Source organism: Argiope bruennichi, chromosome X2, assembly GCF_947563725.1.
Source record: "Argiope bruennichi chromosome X2, qqArgBrue1.1, whole genome shotgun sequence".
Classification (NCBI taxonomy): Eukaryota; Metazoa; Arthropoda; class Arachnida; order Araneae; family Araneidae; genus Argiope; species Argiope bruennichi.
Window position 1 is genome coordinate 117,546,586 of NC_079163.1, and position 20,759 is coordinate 117,567,344.

General features: G+C 29.1%; 2 protein-coding genes across 3 annotated transcripts in view; one reads left to right on the top strand and one right to left on the bottom strand.

The window, feature by feature from the left end:
* LOC129960255 (PDZ domain-containing protein GIPC1-like) overlaps window positions 1-11,105 on the top strand; it is a 71,815-nt gene extending 60,710 nt beyond the window's left edge. Inside the window, exons 4-6 of the mRNA XM_056073533.1 lie at window positions 1,352-1,470; window positions 1,546-1,627; window positions 9,664-11,105. Coding sequence (XP_055929508.1) covers window positions 1,352-1,470; window positions 1,546-1,627; window positions 9,664-9,845 — 383 coding nt within the window. The 3' untranslated portion in view covers window positions 9,846-11,105. The remainder of the gene's footprint in view (window positions 1-1,351; window positions 1,471-1,545; window positions 1,628-9,663) is intronic.
* A 5,782-nt stretch (window positions 11,106-16,887) lies between these two features.
* LOC129960345 (2-hydroxyacyl-CoA lyase 2-like) overlaps window positions 16,888-20,759 on the bottom strand; it is a 31,333-nt gene continuing 27,461 nt past the window's right edge. For both annotated transcript variants that reach the window (XM_056073720.1, XM_056073722.1), the window contains exon 16: window positions 16,888-19,293. In XM_056073720.1, coding sequence (XP_055929695.1) covers window positions 19,108-19,293 — 186 coding nt within the window. In that variant the 3' untranslated portion in view covers window positions 16,888-19,107. The remainder of the gene's footprint in view (window positions 19,294-20,759) is intronic.

The window sequence follows — 20,759 nt, forward strand, 5'->3', positions numbered from 1 at the left end:
CAAAATAAAATTAGACGTTAGATAACATGCGTAGATACTTCTGTCATGTGACTGTGATGTCAAGTAAATAGACCCCATTAATCGCTTTTAATAAGAATACATAACCCATAACCAGGACCAGCTCGAACAAAAGAGGGGTTTAATGCAAAGCAGATTCGAGGGGCATTGAAATAAATGTCATGTAATAAAATAAAATGTTATTATATCTTTTGCATTTCAAATAAAAATTATTTATATATTACATATCTCAGATTGGTGTAGAATGGGTTTACTTAAAAATGACAAAAATATTTAATTATTTTTTTATGAAATTACATTTTATTTGCATAAATAATCGTCAATAAATTAAAACGCAAAAACATGTAAAATACGATGTGATTTGCGAATTACCAGAAAGCTTAATTTTTTTTCAATTTCTGATACGTTTTATAATAAATTCATTGATAATAATCTCCATAATTTAGTTTGTTTGTCTAATTCTAATATGATAAATAAAATGTCTAAGGAAGTAAATCGCTCTAGACTAAAACTGGATCTCCAGTAATTTTTTTATTATTATCTTCATTCTTGAGAAAGATTTTTCAACAAATACCACAGTAATTGTTAAGATCAATATATTTTTCAGAGCAATAAAAATTAAGTTAAATTAAAATAAAACATCTTTAAATAAAGATTGTGATACTTTTAATATTGTTAACCTAGACAACAAAACTCGACAACAAACTTTGATTTCATTAAATAAAGTAGTACAATCAATATTGTCACCAAAAATCGAATTTAAGTCTTTGCATCATTTAAATGCATAATTTTCAGTCAGTTTATGAATAATATTCGAATTCCACACACATATATATATATTATGTTTACAATATACAATTGTTATACAATTTATGTTTTATATATATATATATATAACATAAATTGTCTCATGAATTTCGAATCTTCTCTTGTGATAAATAGGGTAGTTTAGATAATCACTAGAACTACTAGTATATGTATTCGTCTTCAGCTATCTGCAAGTACAATTAGATTCAAAGCACTTAATTTTGCTTTAGAGTGATAGACGTAAAAAAAATTGTGCAAATATTTGTATTTTTTTGGAGTAAAACAAAATTAAAAAAGAATGAATGCATTTTTTTCTTCTTCAAAATCATTCAGTAATACTGGGACCTTCAGAAACACGGTACTTTGTGCAATCACACTTTTCGCAATTCTTTGGACTGATCCTACTCATATTCCAGATCAAGCTTTCTATTCATATTTTTAATCTTATTGTTTAATGTTCCACTCATTAATGATGTTTTGTTATTGTACTTTAATTGCGCATGTTTGTACTTTAATTTTTCTATAGCTCACATAGGCCCACGAAGTGGAACAGTCTCTGGTGGAAGTAATAAAAAAGGAAGCTTTGGCACAGGTAAAGAAACTCTACGACTTAGAGCTAAAGGCCCTGCAACTATAGAAAAAGCAGTAAGTATCATCATTAGAATTTCTCATAAGAGTCATTTGCCGAGTGTTTTGCTAATTCATTAATTTTTTTAATAGCCAAATGATGTTGTGCAAGCAGCAGTTGAAAAAATCAACAGCCTTCTCGAATCGTTCATGGGAATAAATGATTCTGAGTTAGGTAAGCCAATTTTTTAGTATAAATTATTTGCTATTATTATTATTCATTGTTATTGGTGATAACGGCAAAATAAAATATTATTAATTTATTGCATGCGAGATTTTTACGTTATTTATCCATTTCGATACTAAAAAAGGGTATACAAAATAAATATTCAAATATTTCTATACTGAATCACATGTATATATGATATATTGCCTTGCGTACCCATCTGCAACATTTTGTTGGGCCACTCAGAGCTCAGAGAACATTTTCCTCTAAGTAAGTGATTTTCCGCTACTTATACTTTGCAGTAATTTATATAATTTTTTCTCCGATCCCTTGAAAAATGTAAGCGAGGGGTAATACTGTTCTCTTTCCAAGTAATTCGAAACATAAATTCATCGAAAAAAGTTAATTCCCAAGTTGTGTTTAGCTTTAGTTAGGCTAACATTTCTTTAGGAATTTCTTGACGGACCTTGTGATTTCAAATCAGATGAAAAGGATGGCGCCTGAACCGGCATTCCCTTTCCAGACTTTTACACCATTCCAGGATGGCGTTTGGCTCCTTACGTTAGATTTAATTTGCACCAGGTTCACGTACATGAAGAATCTTTGGTTGAAGGGGTTTTTTAAACTAAGACCCTTCTCCTACGAAATCGAGACCTTATCAACAGATAATAGCGGCTATTTTACTTGCAAATATTCAGAATCGAAGAATAAAGTTAAAGGTACTACAAGTGAGTAATAAAACAACCCAGAGTTACAAACATAGCAATGTTACTACGACACACTGACTGCTAGGAAATTTCAAAACTCAAGGAAAACTTGGAAAAACTCAAGGAAATTTTGCAGCAAAGCGATCTTTCACAACTGTTGAACAAGTCACACTTTAGCCATCTGAGACTCAAATCCTGTCGATACTGCTTCGTTCAGTGGTGGCGGGGTGGTCGGCTGTACGTAAGAAGAAGAAGAAGAAGCCATCTGAGACTCTTGCAAGGGGCATTGTTTCCTTTCTGATGGAAATATATATTTTTATAAAATGCAGTCCTAAAATTTTGGAGTTCGAGTAAATGGAAAAACATTTTATAAGAATTTTTTCGGTGTGATATGGGATGAGTGATTGAACACTAAGAACGAATCTAACGTCGTAATTGGCGACATTATAATCTTAAATTCCAGTTGGTTTTTGAGTGAGATTGAAATCCAGTAAAATACAGAAAAAATAAATTGATAAAAATGTTTAATTTTTTTTTTCTTTTACTTTTTTTGTTTAGAACATAGTTTCTTAAACTTTTACACTTACCAACTCTTTTCGGTTTAAAAAAAAAGTATCAAGACTGCATACCAAATTTTGTTTGCTTCTTGTGTTTTTGAGTTATCAGGTTCACATATATACACGGACAGACAAAGAGACCCTCTACTCGTTGAAGATTTAGTTGTAAAATTAGGCGCAGATCTAAAATTTGTTATAAAGATCATATATTAAAATTCAATGACCAATCTTAATACGTTTTTTTAGAATATCGCGTTCAAATGCACTCACACTAGATTGATCAATAAACAGTAAATTTCTTGATTGACTTAATTCGAAATCTGATACAGACCTACAAGTCTAGTAACAAAACTATCGGCCGAGTTTCATCTATCTAGATTATTGCATTTTTATATTTTGCGCCTGGACACAAAGAGATTTAATAAGACTTTGTTTTGATGGATTTTCTTGAAAATCTGAAAAAAAAAATCTATAATTTTAGTATCAAACCGTATACCAAATCTCATCTGTCTTGATAGCTACATTTTTGAGTTATTGTATTCACAAACAGAAAGAAATACTACCAAATTCCTTCAGTTCTAAATAACCTTTAGAGTTATTGAATAGTGGATTGGACACGTTGTGGAAAAGACAATCCAGGGGAATTAATTTCGAAGTACCTTTTGATTATACACGTATTGACACGTGCTGTTTATTTATAAATTCATTCAAATCACTATTGAAGCATTTTTATCAATATTTTAAATAATTACATTGCTGCTAACAATCTTCCATGGCCTGTATCATTATGATCTTCGTTTTTATTACTAATACAGGTTTTGTTGAGATTAAATAAAACTGACAGGAAAATTAAGCTACTTCTTTAACAAGAGTGGAATTATTTTTTTAGAATATTTTGTTTCAATTTTTCATACAGATGTTCGCAGCAACAAAATGCAGACGATTCTCATTTATTAAAGATGAGTATGAAAGTGTAATTATATGTTAAGGATGAACGATTTCATGAAAGTTTACGCAGATGAGTTCAAATCGTCTGAACTTGGACTACAGGAAAAACTAAGCGTTGCTCAAATGCCAGTTACGGCTACATCTTTTAAATTACTGTCTTTAAGAAGTCATTGACGTACCTGCGTTCTAATCATTTACATTTTAAAAAAGGGATTCGAAACATGGACGAGACAGGTAACGGAAGTGTTGGAAAAATTGCTCTTCAATTCTTGAGTGATAGAATATACTTTAATAACAAATATTGTTATTACACTATGCATCTGACAATTTGATTTCTCGTATAGTAATCATGAGGCATTTTAAACAAAACTCGACAACGGGGATAGATAAGGACTTTAAGTGGAGCGATGATTAGTGAATCAAATCCATTTTAGAATTTTTAAGCTTATTTATACCATGTTTTTTTAAATATAAATATTTAAAACATATTTTGTTAAATATATCTGCTCTATTAATCCAGAATTATTCGAAATAAGAGTCTTCTAAATTTCTTTTATATCTACATAAACCAATTTTTCTTTCAATTTATATTCTTTGAATTCGCTTTCCTAAAATATATTTTGAAAATATACTTTTCTAGCATCGATACCATATAAATATATATTAATTCTTGACATCAAAAATATATTTGTCCGTCTGTGCTCTTATGCAAATCACGAATGCTTTTCCTCATTAGTTCAAGTCTTCAAAGTCATGCATGTGTTGAAATATTTTAAATACAATAGTTAGTCATTAACACGGAATAATGAGAAAACAACAAACTGTCAACAAAAATCTTTAATAGAAACAAATGATGTAAATTCCTTCAGTGGCTATGTATTAAAAGAAAAGAGGGGAAGTTTCAATAAGCAATTGTTAGATAATAAGCAATATACAGAATGCTTCATTTATTGAAAGTTATAAGAATTCATACTTAAAGTTTATTAATGAGTCAAAACATGCTGACATGATATGCGTTAAATGAGTTACGTCAATTTAATTTCGGTTCTAATGTTTATCTTCCAGCAGGAAAAAGGCCGTGACGTCAGAGGACAGCATAAGATAATGCGTTCTTAAATATCAGATGGCATGCTAAATTATGTTCGTCATGTGACAATGAAAACACATGAAGTAGGCGATTGTAGAAACTTGTTAAATAAGTTTGAAACTTTGTTGTATAAGTTATATAACTTTGAAAATAAAATCTGATTAGAAATATGTTTCAATACTTAAAAAAAATCAAAGGCAATTTTGTTTTATAGGGTGCTAGACAAAATTGAATCCATTGAATTGAAATAATGCAATCAACTCAGATAAGTAAATGACTCTACACGTGATGTATATTTTTCGAGATTTGAATATTTTGCTTAAAATATGTAATAATAAATAAAGCATTAAATTTTTCAGTGAAATTTGACTTGCTTTACCCCCCCCTTCCAGGTTTTTTTTTTTAATTACCAGGAATGCATACTTTAGCAAAAGCGGAATAATAAAACAGCATTTCTAAGAACAACTCTTACATGCCAAGATTATTTAGTGATAAAATTTTAAGAAAAAAATCAAAATAAAAAAAAGTTGTCGCTGAAACAAGAAGTGGCTTTTCTGAGAGAAAGGATCGGCAATTATTTCTTTATCTTGTACTAAAGAAAAGAATAAGTGTCAACATAAAGGTACAGAAAGAAAGAAGGAATCATTTCACAAATGAGTGACCTCTTCATAGATGTGAACTTTCGGAGACATAATATACAGGGTTATTCAAAAAGAAGAAGCATATTTAAGATATGTATTTTTAATGAACCGCTTTAGATATAGATGCATGCGATGCATTACTGGATAGTGGAAAGTTCAACATTTTATTTTATGCATTCCGATAATCCCGGTAATGGCAGCCCTGTTATTTATGAGAAAAAGTTACACCTGAGGAAGAGTCGTTTTATGTCCTGTAGTATTCTAAGATTTAATACCGTATTGCAACTCAATGTGTATTTCTTTGTCAGAATACCAAAGAGACGCCTAGTTATAAAAGAATTTATAACTGATACAAGAAATCTGTAGACGATAGGTTGCATATGTAAAGGGAAAGCTCCTTTTGTCATCAGAAGTCAGGTGAAAATAGCTAGCGCATCCGAACTACTTTCGAACGCACCTCTAAGAAATTCTTAAACAGAGAGCTATGAATTCTGCATCCAATGGTATTTTATCTATAAGATGGTGCTCCGCCTCCTTTCAACAAGAAGATATGCCAATATCTTAATGACACATTTCCAGGGTGGAATATTCGAAGAGGTAGATAGCATGAGCTTGCACTTCTTAAGTGATGTCCAAGGTCACTAGATCTCGACCCTTGTGATTTTTATCCTTAGCGGTATTTAAAAGATAGTTGTATGTGCCGCTTATGCCTACTATTCTTCAAGACCTGTAAGATCGAATTATTACAGCAGTGAGTTTAATAGTTCGGAACCAATTACTTCATGTGTGGCAAGATACAGATTTCTAATTCATCGTTTGTCGCAGGACGAATGGTGCTGAAGTTTAATGCACAAAATAAAAATTTAAACTTTCATCTATCCAATGATATATGGTATGTGTCTCTATCTATTATCGTTTATTAGAAATAGTTATCTCAAATCTGCTCCTTCTTTTTAAATAACCCTGTATGTATGCATGGATATGAGTTTTGAAAGCCAACCTACCGACACCAAAGGCAGCTTTTCTCGATTTAGAACTCTTCATTTTTAACTAAAAAATATCCAACACTTTCTTTGTAAAAAGAGGATTGCTACCTCAAATGAGTTCCTGTAAAATCTTGACAGGATTACGAAAACCTTCATGCTCCTTCCATCTTTCAGATTCTTCAATATTTATGAGAAAAAAAATAATCAAGAACATCATTTTGATTAAAGGTATTTGATTAAAATTTACTGAAGGACTAGTTTATATTTGTTTTTTTATCAATTTTTAATTAATTTTCTTTTCTTATTTATTTTCTAATCTTCGGGTCGCGACAAGGCTTTATAGATGTTATATGGGCGCGAAAAAAAATGTTTAAAAAGCTTAAACTATTTAGGTTTGAGGAAATAAAACCAAGTATGAAAAGGAGAGAGACAATATGACTCATTTAGATTTCACTTATCAGCAGTTTGAATTACGCAAGTCGGAACCTAACGGAGTTCTGCATTATTATAATATCTATTTTCATCAATATCGATTCCTGGCCACTTGTATTAGGATGTTCACCCTCACTTTTAAATCACTTAATAATAAGAAATATGCGCTATTGTTACAATACTTTTTTACTGTTTGTACAGCTCTATGTATACTTTTTTCCTCGATATTTTGTTATTTAATTATTTTAAATGACATGAGATAATTAACATAGCTCTATTTCAAAATAGAAATGGAATAATATGTCATAGCATCTGAATTATAAAGAGTGATAGAACAAAATTTTGTTTTTAATTCTAAATCAAGTTTACAAATGATTAGCAGTTCAATGACTTGCATTTGACGATGATTTATATTAAAAAAAAATTCTCAACTCCGCCATCATTGCATAAAAGTCGATTAGCATATCATAAAAAGCGCTCTGTTACTACATTATTTTAACAACGTTACAACTTTTTTGTATAGCAATAAAAACTGAAATATCATTACGTAAATTGCGATATGAAAATTGAAATCAAGCAGTTACTTTTACAAATTGTGAAAATTCTTCAAGATTAAGTCATGCAGATTAGCATATCCGCATAGTTATTTAGTTAACCATGTAATAACTAAATAATGCAACCAACTTGATGGACTAAATTTGGTATTTAGTTTTTACTCCAGAATGGTAATACCAAATTTTAGATTAAATACACAAAAAGCTAAAATGTCCAGCATCTACAAAGGGGATCTCTTCGATGTATCCCCCTGTTGATTCGTGCGTATGTGAACATTATAATTGAAGAGTGCAAAAAGGTAGACAAATGAAATTTAGTATGTGATCTTGTTATTATAACCAGATCTCTGTCAAATTTTGGTTCAAATTGGAAGGAAAGAAAACTTTCAATACATATATATATACTCGGTTTTCTTTACTCTAATGCTAAACTCAAAACACTCTATATTGCTTTATTATATCAGAAAGTCATGATAATACATTCCCTTCCCCTTTTTTAAGCTTTAAATTCTTAGATACTTATAAATTATCAACCAAACATCTTTCCAGTGGGGCTTCAAACGTCTAATTCATAAGACTGTGATTACACTTACTGATTACGAGATTATTTTCCCCCGCCATTGGTCTCAGAATAGTGGTGAAATGAATGGTGGACAAGGGGGTATAGATGTTTCGGGCGCCGCAGAGACAAAGAGCTTATTGGTTAATGTTTTTTTAAAGTCAAATATGATGAGAGTGCGAAAAATGTAAAATGATACCCCGAGTTCATTTATGTTTGTAAAGCCAACAATGACGTTTAGTACATAAAATAAATAAATAAGTAGTAAACTATGCCCCTGATGCCACTTGACATCGATACGTCACCGTCTCAGAAGCAGATCGCAGGGAGGCATCAACTCTACACTGAATCGCACTACATTATTTAAATTATCATCATTAATTATTATTCATCACTAAAATGATTTTCTTGCGTAGCCTCATAAAGCAATTTAATCGCTTCCTTTAGATCACATGTAGAAGAACATAGATAATTTGAAGGTGATGGTAACAAAATAAAGATTCGATTAAAACAAAATGGCCCTTTTTAATATTATATTCCTTCCTTCCTCAGTGGCATGACAGCCCCGGGTGGGCCCTGGCCTTCTCAAGAATTTTCTTCAAGGCCTCTCTTTTCTTGGCCATGGTCTTCCAGTTAATCACTCTTAGAGTGGCGAAGTCCCCTTCCTGGCAATCAACCCATCTGAGGTTGGGTCGGCCCCTAGTTCTTGTTCCAGTGGGCTTGGCCAGGAATATTTTCTGCGTTGTACGCTTCCTGTTCATTCTAATGATGTGGCCAGTTCATTTAATCCTTTGGATTTTTATGTATTTCACGACGTCGGGTTCCTTGTAGGCACAGTAAGTTCTAAATTTGAGCGCCTGTGCCAAACGCCATCGACTTGTTTCGTCCAAAAATAGCTCTTAGTATCTGCAGATCAAAGATACCAAAGGCATTTTCATCTTTTTGTGTCATTGTCCAGGTTTCTGAAGAGTATGTGAGTATAGGTTTGATTAGACATTTATAAATTAATAACTTTGTTTTTCCTTTAACTAAATCTGATTTTAAATATTTCTTTAATCCATGAAAGCATCTATTGGCAGCTTTAGTTGTCCTCTGTACTTCAGGTGTGATATTGTTATTAATGTTAATCTCAGAGCCCAGATATATAAAACTATCAACTTTCTCAAATTTATAAGTACTTATTTACAGGTGAGTAGCTTAATATTGTATTAAATATATTAAAAAAGAAATTCAAGAGACGAGAGAAAAATCCATTGATTCGAATTAACTAAGTTCCGCTAAAATAGTCAAATCTTTTCAACTAGAAAGCATTCATAAATGCCAGTTTTTCACTTTTAACAATTTACATAAAATTTCTTCGTTGTCGTACTAAATTACTTATAAGCATAATAATAAATCACCTAAAATAATATTTAGCTAAAAATATTAATGTGAACTTATAGAATCTAAATTTGTTTGCTACTTATCACCAATACATTCCATTTCATATCGTTTATTGACATTTTCTGTTAATGCATTTCGAATATGATACATTTTTCAATGTTTATTTATTTATTTGTATTTTTTTTTCACAGCTACCCAAATATGGGACCTTGGAAAAGATAAAGCTAATCCTCATGACTTCGTTACTGCTATCGACAGCTCGGATTTGGAAGCATTTGGTTTCACGGATGATTTTGTGTTTGATCTCTGGGGTGCTATAAGTGATGCAAAAACTGGACGATTGAAGAAGGACTCTCACAAAACCCCTATGTAATATTGCGACTTATTTAGATAACACAAATTTGGAGAGCTACTTTTTTATACATATTGCAAAATCATATATTTAAAACTAAAGATTTAAGTGATACAATAAATGTTGCCATTAAGTAATATTTTCATTTTAGGTTTTCAGTATTATATGATGTGTAGTGTAGCTAAGGGACATAATTTGTATTATTGTCCTACTTATTAGTACTTTCTAAACATTTTTATTATTGTTTGTTTTAAAACTGGACCACAATTGCCAACCCGTCCTTGTCTATGACTACCTGGTCGTCTACTCCACTAGCTACATCACTGAAATGATTTAATAAAAATAAAAGCTTTTTTTTCAATGTGCATACTTTTAAGATATTTCTTTATTTAATGCTTGTAAATATTATATATGAATCCTTATGTTTTAGGATTTTAAGGGATATATTCAATTTTATGAATGTCCCTTAGTTTACTTCCCTTATTACTATTTTTGAATTATATCTGCACTTAGTAATAGCAGATAAAACTGGAATGTCTGTTTCTTTTCTTTTTTTGTGATTTTTATTTCACAGTAACCACAAAACTATTATGTATTCAATTGCATTATCAGCATACGGAACTGTAATACCTGATATTTTGTAAATCTGTTTTTCCTGAATACAACTATATAATGTACATATTGAATCAGAAAGGTGTTGGATTCGTTCATGAAGTTGAGTCTACCTAACTATATGCAATGCAGATCTAAAATATGTTCATTAATTTTTCTCTTACAACAAAGCATTTGAGGGCAAATGCATGATTTCGATTTAAAAGTGTAATTGTGGGACAAATACTACTCAGCAGATTAAAGACAATAATTTAAGATTAGCCATAGCGCAAGATGCTAAGGCATGCGATTTTCATTTATATGAAAACTGCTTATGAAATTAATTACTATTCTTAATGCTAAAGATTTATTAGAGTCGTAAGTTCCTTGCTATAAAAGCAAAACATTTCTTTTCAAATACCCAGGCTTATATCATTAATTGCAACATTTCTTTGTCCTTGAAGCTGTGCTTGCAGAAAATGGAAATTTTGAAATTAATTCTGTGTTTCTCAAACTGCTCCTATATGATCATGTGCCAAGTTATTGAGAACTTATCTTGTAATACACCAGAATTTTTTTCAGAAAAATGTAAAACAGTGAAATGCATGCAATTCATATGTAATTAATGGCAAAAGAGCGCTGAATGTATAGCACATTAACCTACGTACAATAAAGGGTCAAAATTTCAAATGGTTTAAAGCATTTTTTATAGTATATGTAACACCACAAACATGTAGTTAAGCTGATTAAGAAATGTACTATATATATATGAGTCTACACATCTACAGCTTATAGTGAGAACACGATTTATTTTAAATGAATATGCATAATTTTTCCTATCACATGTAATGCCTGTTTATCAAAATTAATAAATTATTTATATTTTGTAAAAATTGCAGAACTTCTATGTAATATAAAAATCTAAATATGTACAATTCCAGTCGACAGTTGTATATCCCTTTGAAAAGTGGAAGGAGATCATTTTCTAACAACACGAAATAGTTTTCAAAGAATAATGTCACCTTACACTTTTATAAGGTGACATTTAACGACAACGTAAATTGTCTAATGCAAATAAAATAAAACATTTGACTATTCAAATTAAAATTCCGCACATGAATTCAACCAATTGGACTAATTACTTCCAATTGAGCACTGTGCCAGAATGCCATATACTTTCAATTCAGTTTAGTAACGTAACCTGCGTAAGGCAAAAAGGATAATCGCTCTGGCACCATTATCAGGTGGTGCTGAGTAAAGTTTCTTCCTCCTTACTTATTTTCAAAGTACTTTGAATTAGTCCAATTGGCTGAATTCATGTGCGGAATTTTATTTTGAATAGTCGAATGTTTTTGAACTCAAAGTACTTATTTTCAAACAAGTTGTTCTATCAAATAGCACTAGGTGGCAAAGGTTATTTATTAATTACATCTTTGTTGAATTTTCTTTTAGAATTTTTGCCTTCATCTACATTTACAGCAGCTACCTCAAAATTTTACTACTTTCAAAAAATTTCATGATAATTATTCAGCTGCAGTTTTCTGTAATTACTTTAGTTACTTACTGACCAAACCAAAACAATTAAACCATTAAACCAATTAGCCAAACCAAATTAAAATTTCCTATAACTATTATTCAGCACTGAATTTATTTAAAATTTTTGATATTTCCACTTATAAAAAGATTATTTTTATGATTTTCTTGCTTTTACAAAAAGAATTCTACGCACTAGTAATAGATAATATACTAGTTCCCTAGTACATGATCTGTTCTCAGTAAACATAGAAACGAACATATTTCCCAATAATAGTATGGAAAAAATATTTCCATAAATATTAGTATCCACCTTTTGTTACAATTCATTGCTTATATACCTTAAGAAATTTATAGATGGTGCAAGTGAGTGGAAACTTCCAAGAGAATAGGAATGCATTTGATATAAAATTAATATGATATAATTTTATAATGAAATAACTAAGCATAAAATTTTATTAAAAATCGAATAATCCTCTTAAAATTTTCAGATGCATCTCTTGTATTTAAGTGAAGTCGAAGCAATCGATTGACAGTTGCAATTTGCAATCTCTCTGGCTTGTAACAATTTTTCAGCTCGTCAAGCGAAGCTTGGAGAGCTATCTTAAAATAACAGCCATTTAATATGCTGCTGATTTTTCTATTCTGTACTAAAATATATCGGACATTTTTTTATAGTTTTCAATTGGTAAATGCTTACAGTTACTAAACATTTTGCTAATTGGTCCAGAGAATCCTCGAGGGCCAATCATTGGTCTGCCTAGAAGTATTATCAAATACCTTAGCAAAATATGGAATAAGATTGATAAACCATACTCTGGAGGTATTTTTTTAGTCACATTTTCGAGAAGGGTATATAATGAATTCACTATGTCTTGTGTTAACAACAATATCATTGCACCCAACCATTAGAAGTGTAGATGTTTTGATTGGTGAAGAAATTCAATAGCGCTCTTTGCACATTACAAGGTTTATGAGGAACTGAAACGTATTCTTCATCTTTTGATGACTATCTATCACCTTTTCTAATACCAAAATTTTGTCTTTCCAGTAGCCGAAATTAATATTCAGAGAAATATCATACCTTCCTTCAATGATTGTTCTTATAGATTATGTATGCATTTCGATCTCTCTCTTCAAACTTTCATTCTGTCAATAAATTAAGAAAAAATTTTGGTGGTAAAAATGGTGGCGGCTAAATGATATGCTCTCCATATCTGTTGCATGTTCTTGAAATTGCTGTAAGCTTTAAGTTGAAAAATATTTGTGGATAACAGCATCCATGATGTTACAAACTTTTACTTTTACCTCTCTAATTTCTGTTTTAAAGCTGTAAAAAGCCTAAAGCTTCAGAAGGTTCTAGAACTTCCAACTGAACGCAAATATAGGTACTAAAATTTGATTTACCTTCTTCCTTGCAGCAGTTTTTTTTTTTTTTTTTTTTTTTGGAGCTGTTGATTGGTTTGCAGATGAATTTTATTAATATTAATTGCTTTCTTAAGTCTCTGATAGGTTATAAATTGTTCTTTTTGTAGTGGCAATTTCCATGATTTTTCACACTGGCAAAAAATTTCTTGATATCGGAGCGTCAATATATTTGCACACTGCGATGTCAGAGATTTTTGCTCTTTCTCTTAAGGCTTGGATTTATTTTGAAAATCGGAATTCTTTTGACCTGGGAATGATTTAAGTAGTTACAATATCCTTTCATACCTTTTTTTTTTAATTATGTAATTATTCTTACATGATGAAGAACTGGAGATGAATATTTGTATAATATTTCTTTGATCTTAATGGTGATCACAAATTTCTATCGCTTTTTGTTTGTAAATATCTCAACTCTCTTTTCACATCCATGCATGGATGTAAATACAATAGCTGAATAAATCACCAAATGTTGGTAGAACAATGCAACTGAGATAATTCTGGTTGCCTGTAATGGGACACTTAATCTGATTTCTAATCTGGGCTAGAATTCTTATTTCTAAATAAATTTGGGAAATCTCTAAATAAAAAATACAAATTTAACTATGTAAGCGCAAAAGAAACTTTTAAAACTTAAATACAAAGGAAATGAAAGCTGCACGGAAAAGCGCGGAGTAGACATCAAGCTACAGCAGAATACACATTCAGTGTAAGAAGTCGCATTGCCATTTATTACGGTTCCGCCACAATTTTCTAGTTCTATACTGTTATTACCTTGAGACATTTTACACTTCAAATAACTTAACAAAACTAATGCAATGAGAAATAACTGCTGCCCAAACTATAATGATTAAACATATAATTTTTTTTATAAGAAATAAAAATTTGAGGCTTTTACGGAGATTGAAATGAAGGGGAAAAAATAGAGAAAGAATCCAGCAATCATATGTTAGTGAATAGACAACTTTTGACACCTAATGCGATTTAATAAACAAACTTTTAATTTTTCGATCTACGCTAGTACAGAGTTGAATTTAAGAATTAAGGAAAGATGCTTTAAAAAAAATATATTGAGAAAAATATGAAAAGGGGAAGAATAGTAATTGTCAAAAATTCAGCTTCAAGATAAATTAAAATCTCTAAGTTTTAAATCACATTAAGAAACATTTTTGAAATTATGTCTGTCTGCAGGCACGAGCAAAATAAAACTTGATTTCAATTTAGTATGCGAGATCATAACACCGGAAATTGCAGATTTCTATCAAATTTTTAGTAAAATCCAAATTTTCCAAATTCGGGGCAAAATCCGATCCTTTCGTGCTTATATGGACACAATAATTCAAAATCCTCAAATACAGATAAATGAAATTTGCTATCTTATTGTGTCACCAAAATTATATATCATCATGAAATTTGATTTTCAATCAGGTGAAAAGAAACATCACATATTTACTTGATTTTGTATACTAATCGAAGAAAAGAGACCTCCCGTGAGCTTTTCTTTTAATTTAGAATTTAAAAGAAAAATTTTAATCAATTTAATGATCTTTTCTAGTTAGGCCCATGCTTCATATGGTCGGAGGGCGGTTATGCATGGATTTTTAAAAATAAACTAATGTAAAAATACTGGTTAAACGTTGATTGCTAAATAAATTCTAAAATCTAAATTAACTAGCAATATTGTTAATGGATGCTTTTCAGTATCTTAGTACGGAGACAGTGAAACAGAATTCAATCCAGCACTTTTTCAGTATTGCAATTCTCAAGAAAATAAGGAAACATTATACTTAATTTTCCTTGCCTTGATTTTATAAATATTTCAGACATCCTTCTTTTTATCGATTCGTTTTCATGTTTTACGAACCTGTTACTCGGGATGAAACATTTAAATATCTAATTTCAGCTAAGTAATACGCATAACATAAATATATATATAACTATCCTTTGAAAACTATTTATTTCATTATTCTGTAAAACATGCATGGAAAAAAAAAAACTAACACTAACAAATAAAACTAGAAACTAATAATCTCATAGACATAATTTCGTATTTGAGATTAAACTAAAAGTTGATATTTTTTATTCTATTTAATATTCAACCGATAGTCGGCACTTTAATCAATTTAATGTTCACATAATAATAACTCAAACTCACAATCATAACTAATATTAGCACTCGACGGAAAGCCAATGAGCACATGTATAAACACATGCAGAATATCAGTTGCCCCGAAGAACTTTAAAATCTCCTCGTGTCTAGAAAAATAACAGATTTTACCAACTGATTTATAACAAACATCGAATGCCAACTTTTCAATAAATTAATAGTTTGGGAAGAATTACATACTAGTTCAAAGTTCACTGAGTGTGGCAACTTGGACGCTAAAGGCAAAAAAAAAAAAAAAAAAAAAAAATTAACCCATCTATAATAGTTTCATTCAAAAGGAATGGCAACACTAAAAATAAAATAACATTTCCTGTATAGAGCAACTTGGTTTTTAATAGTTAAGAACATTTTCCGTGTTTCATGATATTTATTATACAAATTAGGAGAAAATCTTTTAAATAATTTAGATTTTAAAAATTACTTATTAATAATAAATTTTATTTTCATAAATAATTATAGATTTATAGACAATCGTAGATTCACAGTATAGATTTATAAAAAAATTTTGAAATCGGCCGAAAGATTTGCAATCATTGGACTACACACTTCTACATATTAACATTTTTCTATACCTACATTCATATGCAGTTTCATCATCTATATGTAAACCCGATCAGTTATATTTACACTTCAAAGAAAAAGTGATAGTTTAATTTCATGACCAAATAATGTTATATTATAAGCAAAACTACTTCAAATAATGTTATATTATAAGCAAAACTACTTCAAATAATGTTATATTATAAGCAAAACTACTTCCAGACATTCAGGAAGTATCTGTTCACTTAGACATTGCATAACATTATTCTTGTAAGCCACCAAGAATTAGCAATGACTTGATTTTAAAAATTAACAGATAATTAAAGAATATTATCGGAAAAAAATAAATTTTCTAACACATTTTAAGTTTATCTTTTTTTTTTTTTTTTTTTTTTTTTCATTGAAGCATATTTAATACCAATCTTTCATTGGAAAATATTTTTGTGTTTTATAAGGTTTATAATGATTATAAGTATAAAAATAAATTATTTCGTAGAAGAATCTGCTGTTTAAAAAACACAAAATCGAATGAAAGCACGATTAACATATTATATATATTCGTAAGAATATCACTCACTGTAGAAAAAAAACAATATATCAATATATTATCAATGGTATTTTTTTTGTTATTATATTTATTATATTAATAACCTTGTGTAATATGAGATAGATGATGAAAAGACTTCAAGAAACAATGGATTCCAATGTATTTTTAAATTAATGTACAAAAATTAAAAAAAAAAACGATAATTTACAAATATATTTTATTTCAAAAGATACAAAAATACCGAAGTCACATCAAAACATTATATAATATATATATATATATAAATACAATATTTTATTTTGCAGATTTCAATGCAATTTATTCTTCAAAAACATCAAAAAGTATAGTTTTAAGGTTCTATTTTACTAAAATGCACCAAAAATTTTGAAAGAAATGCAAATAATTAATTAAAAAATGATTTTACAGCAATGAGCCGCAAAATTTATTTTGCATAAAAATAACGCATATAATTAAAATAAAAAAGTAAAACACGCAGACAATGGTTGCCAATTTGGACGCAATATTTAGACAAGTTAATAAAAATTTATGAATATTATTTTTCGACAATAACAAATGGCATCCGCTTTCCATCAATCAATAAGAATCCAAATTATACTTGCAGAATTCACAATTTATTTTAATAATTCTTTTCTATTAAAAAAGTAAATTTCATTCCCAATTCTAAAAACATTAATGACAATGAATGCGATAATATCAACACTCATTATTTAAAACAATAATAATGTCAACCAAATTTCATTAATGAATAAGTGTAATTCCGCATTCAGCGTTCTTTAATTTTGCACAAATACTGGCATAAATAACCCCTTCTATTTTATCATTTTCACAATAACTGTGGTGAAACGTCTAGTAATTCATTAAATATAGGTAACAAAATCCATAAACTGAAAATATTTTTGTTTCATCGAAAAAGATGAAACTTTGAAGAAACAAAAAATATTTGCTTTCAGATTATTAGTATTTAGAAGAGTATCATGGTTTTAAAGTAAATAATAAATAATGAATCCTGAAAGACATCATTGGTTTCACAAGAACTACTTAATCGCTCTCTGAGGAAATGAGTTAAAATTCAATTTGCATTCTTTAAATGTGGAATGACATTTTAAATAATTGTGCAATCCTTTGTCTATAGTTAACATTAAACCAAAAACATTAAATACAGATACGCCTCTTTAAATTAAATAGTGAAAAAAACCATCCTCCTCAATGAAATGGAATTTCATAGAGCTCCATTCAAGGAGAAAAGAAATAATACACTGAAGGTATAAATCTGAATATACATTTTTTTAATATAGGGAATACCTTGATTGAATATTGGGAATACCTTGAAAAAGTTAGTAAAAAAATCTTATAATTAAGAAATAATATTTAAAATACACATGAAGTGTGTATAAAGCCAACCGATTTCAAACCAGGCATATTTCACATAGTAATATAGTCACAAATTAAGCAGCGCCGGAACACTCTGACATGGGTGATATTGTTGGAATAACTTAAAATATCAGTTAACAACTTTTTAAATTTTTGCATTTTAAATGTGCACTAAATTTTATATAAGTATTGAAATTATGAAACAATAAAATATCACCAATGAATATTTTGAAGTTATCTGATATTTTATCATTTATCGAGGATTATCATAATGTGCACTGTATTTTAAAACATACATATAATGAACATAAAAAATAATTTTTAAAAATTGACAATTTCTAGATATATTAAAATAATGCAATTTAAAAGTAAAATCATAAAAACTTTAGGTAAAAATTAATTTATACATTTTAAGTAAATAAAAAACTAAATAAAATTATGGTAGACTTTCAGGCACAAAATATAAGATACTTTCAAATGTCTGAAATTCAAATTTTTTATAACCTCTCCCTACCACTGCTTTCAAGTGCCTTATTAATTTTATTAATTTGAAATAGTGATCTTATTTATGAGGATAGGTATTAGATAAAGATCGCGATGCTTTAAAAAGGCTTTAAAGTTTTTTAATTTTATTTCTTGTAAAAAATATAAGCAGAACCATAACAGAACTATACTATACTATATCCAGAATTTCACAAGAGCTGCAAACTCTTTCAGTAAGGAAACGACTTGAAATTCAGTTTGTATTCTCTTAAATGCATAAAAACATTTTCAAAAATTGTACAATCATTTTTCTACAATCAGCATTCAAATACTTCAACATCCTTTCATATTTTTTGAAATATTTAAGGTATTCCAAATCAATGTAATATATTTCCAAAAGAGTACATAGGTATTTTAAAGGAGAAATTAAAACTGGAGGTTGTTAAAGGCAGGATTGAATTAATCCACACTGATAAATTAATTTACTCCAGTTACCATTTATTGATAATAATAAAAACAGATGTTAGTTCAAATTTTCAACAGAAAATAATATACTAAAGCCGAAATACTTTTAACAATTCAAACTAAATTTATTGAACCTTCTTTTAAATTGAAATACTGCCAGCTCTGAAATCTGTTTTTCCCAGATGGGCATTTACAAGAACGCTATCACCTCTTTTACATAAATCAAATGCAGCAGTTAACTTCGATTCCAAATTATTCTTATCATCACCAGTCAATACCATTCCTTTACCACCCAAAGCCTCAACAACTTTGTGGTAATCTGTGAACTAAAACAGAAAAAAAAAATATAGGAAATGTTAATCCGATTTATACAGTAAATAACATACATGTATAATTTTGCTTCTCGTACAGCTAAAAGAAAATAAGGAGAGCAATTTACACAAAAAAAATCAATATAAAATAAACCTGCATAAGTATGAGAATTCAAAATACTATTTTTTATCGATTTTCCCATTTTTCCAATATTAATAATAATAACAAAACATTCAGAAATGGTAACTATATACACAAAAAGTAACAAAAGGCTGCATTGGTTGTACAAAATCAAAGCAAATGAAGACTATTGCTTTTTGAAAAATAGTATTAATTATTACTAATAATAAAAGATGTGTGTGTGTGTGTGTGTGTGTGTGTGTGTGTGTGTGTGTGTGTGTGTGTGTGTGTGTGTGTGTGTGTGTGTGTGTGCGTGTGCGTGTGTGCTGGCGCTCTATAGGCCAGACCGTTTGGCCTACAGCTACAAAATTTTGAACGTTATATATCTCGGTGAAAGGCAATGTACACTTTAGAACAATTTTTTTGAAATTTTAATTAAAAGTCTAATCAATAAAAATTAAGCGAAATTTTGACGTTTTTCCGAGATAATTTCTGAAAATATTACAGCACAAAATAAATTTCACAATGCTTCAAAATTAAAAATCTTTTTTTAATGGTACTAATTTATTAATTGTGCACATTTTTCCTGAATTTCTGCATATGATTTTTTTTTCTCCAATTTCTAACAAATCAAATATTTCATTGCTTTTCTTCCACTGTTGAAAGCTAAATAAGAAGGATTCTATTTAAATTTGTGTAGTTTACAAGACAAATAGAAAAATGAAGTTACAATGCAGCGATATGTAGAAGAATGAATCGAACATTTACATTTATAATAACACTGTGATGTCAGAGGATTGGTTTCCACTGGAAAGGTTTGTATACACAAAGAATAGAATACATGAATGATAAAATAATATGACTTTAATATCTGACAATTTGAAGTAATCATGGACATGAAATCACATATTTAAAAAATTAAGCAGAAATTCAATATAACCAATATTTTCGACCAACCAACCAATCGTCAAAAGTAACTAGCTTAAAATAAAATCAGAAATTTGGTTCAAATTTCTGATTTGATTGATGAAAGGTAGCTATTTAGCTGCCTTTTTTTCTACCTTAAAATATACTAATAGAAATATAGCAATGATTTGGCTGCAGTTGGAATAAAATTAGATTAATATTTATTTCCACCCTTCCGATTAAAAAAAAAAAACCACTTCAAATTATATTTGGAAAGCAATCTTATCTTTCTACAAGAGCTATTTAAAGTAACTATGTATTAAATATCAAATTTAAACATTTTAACACAAATCATATTAAAACAGGATATACATATAATTCAAATACATAAGTTTAATTTTATTAGAAAGCCAGCTATGTAGAAAATAAACTAAAATCCTTTCAATTTTATAAT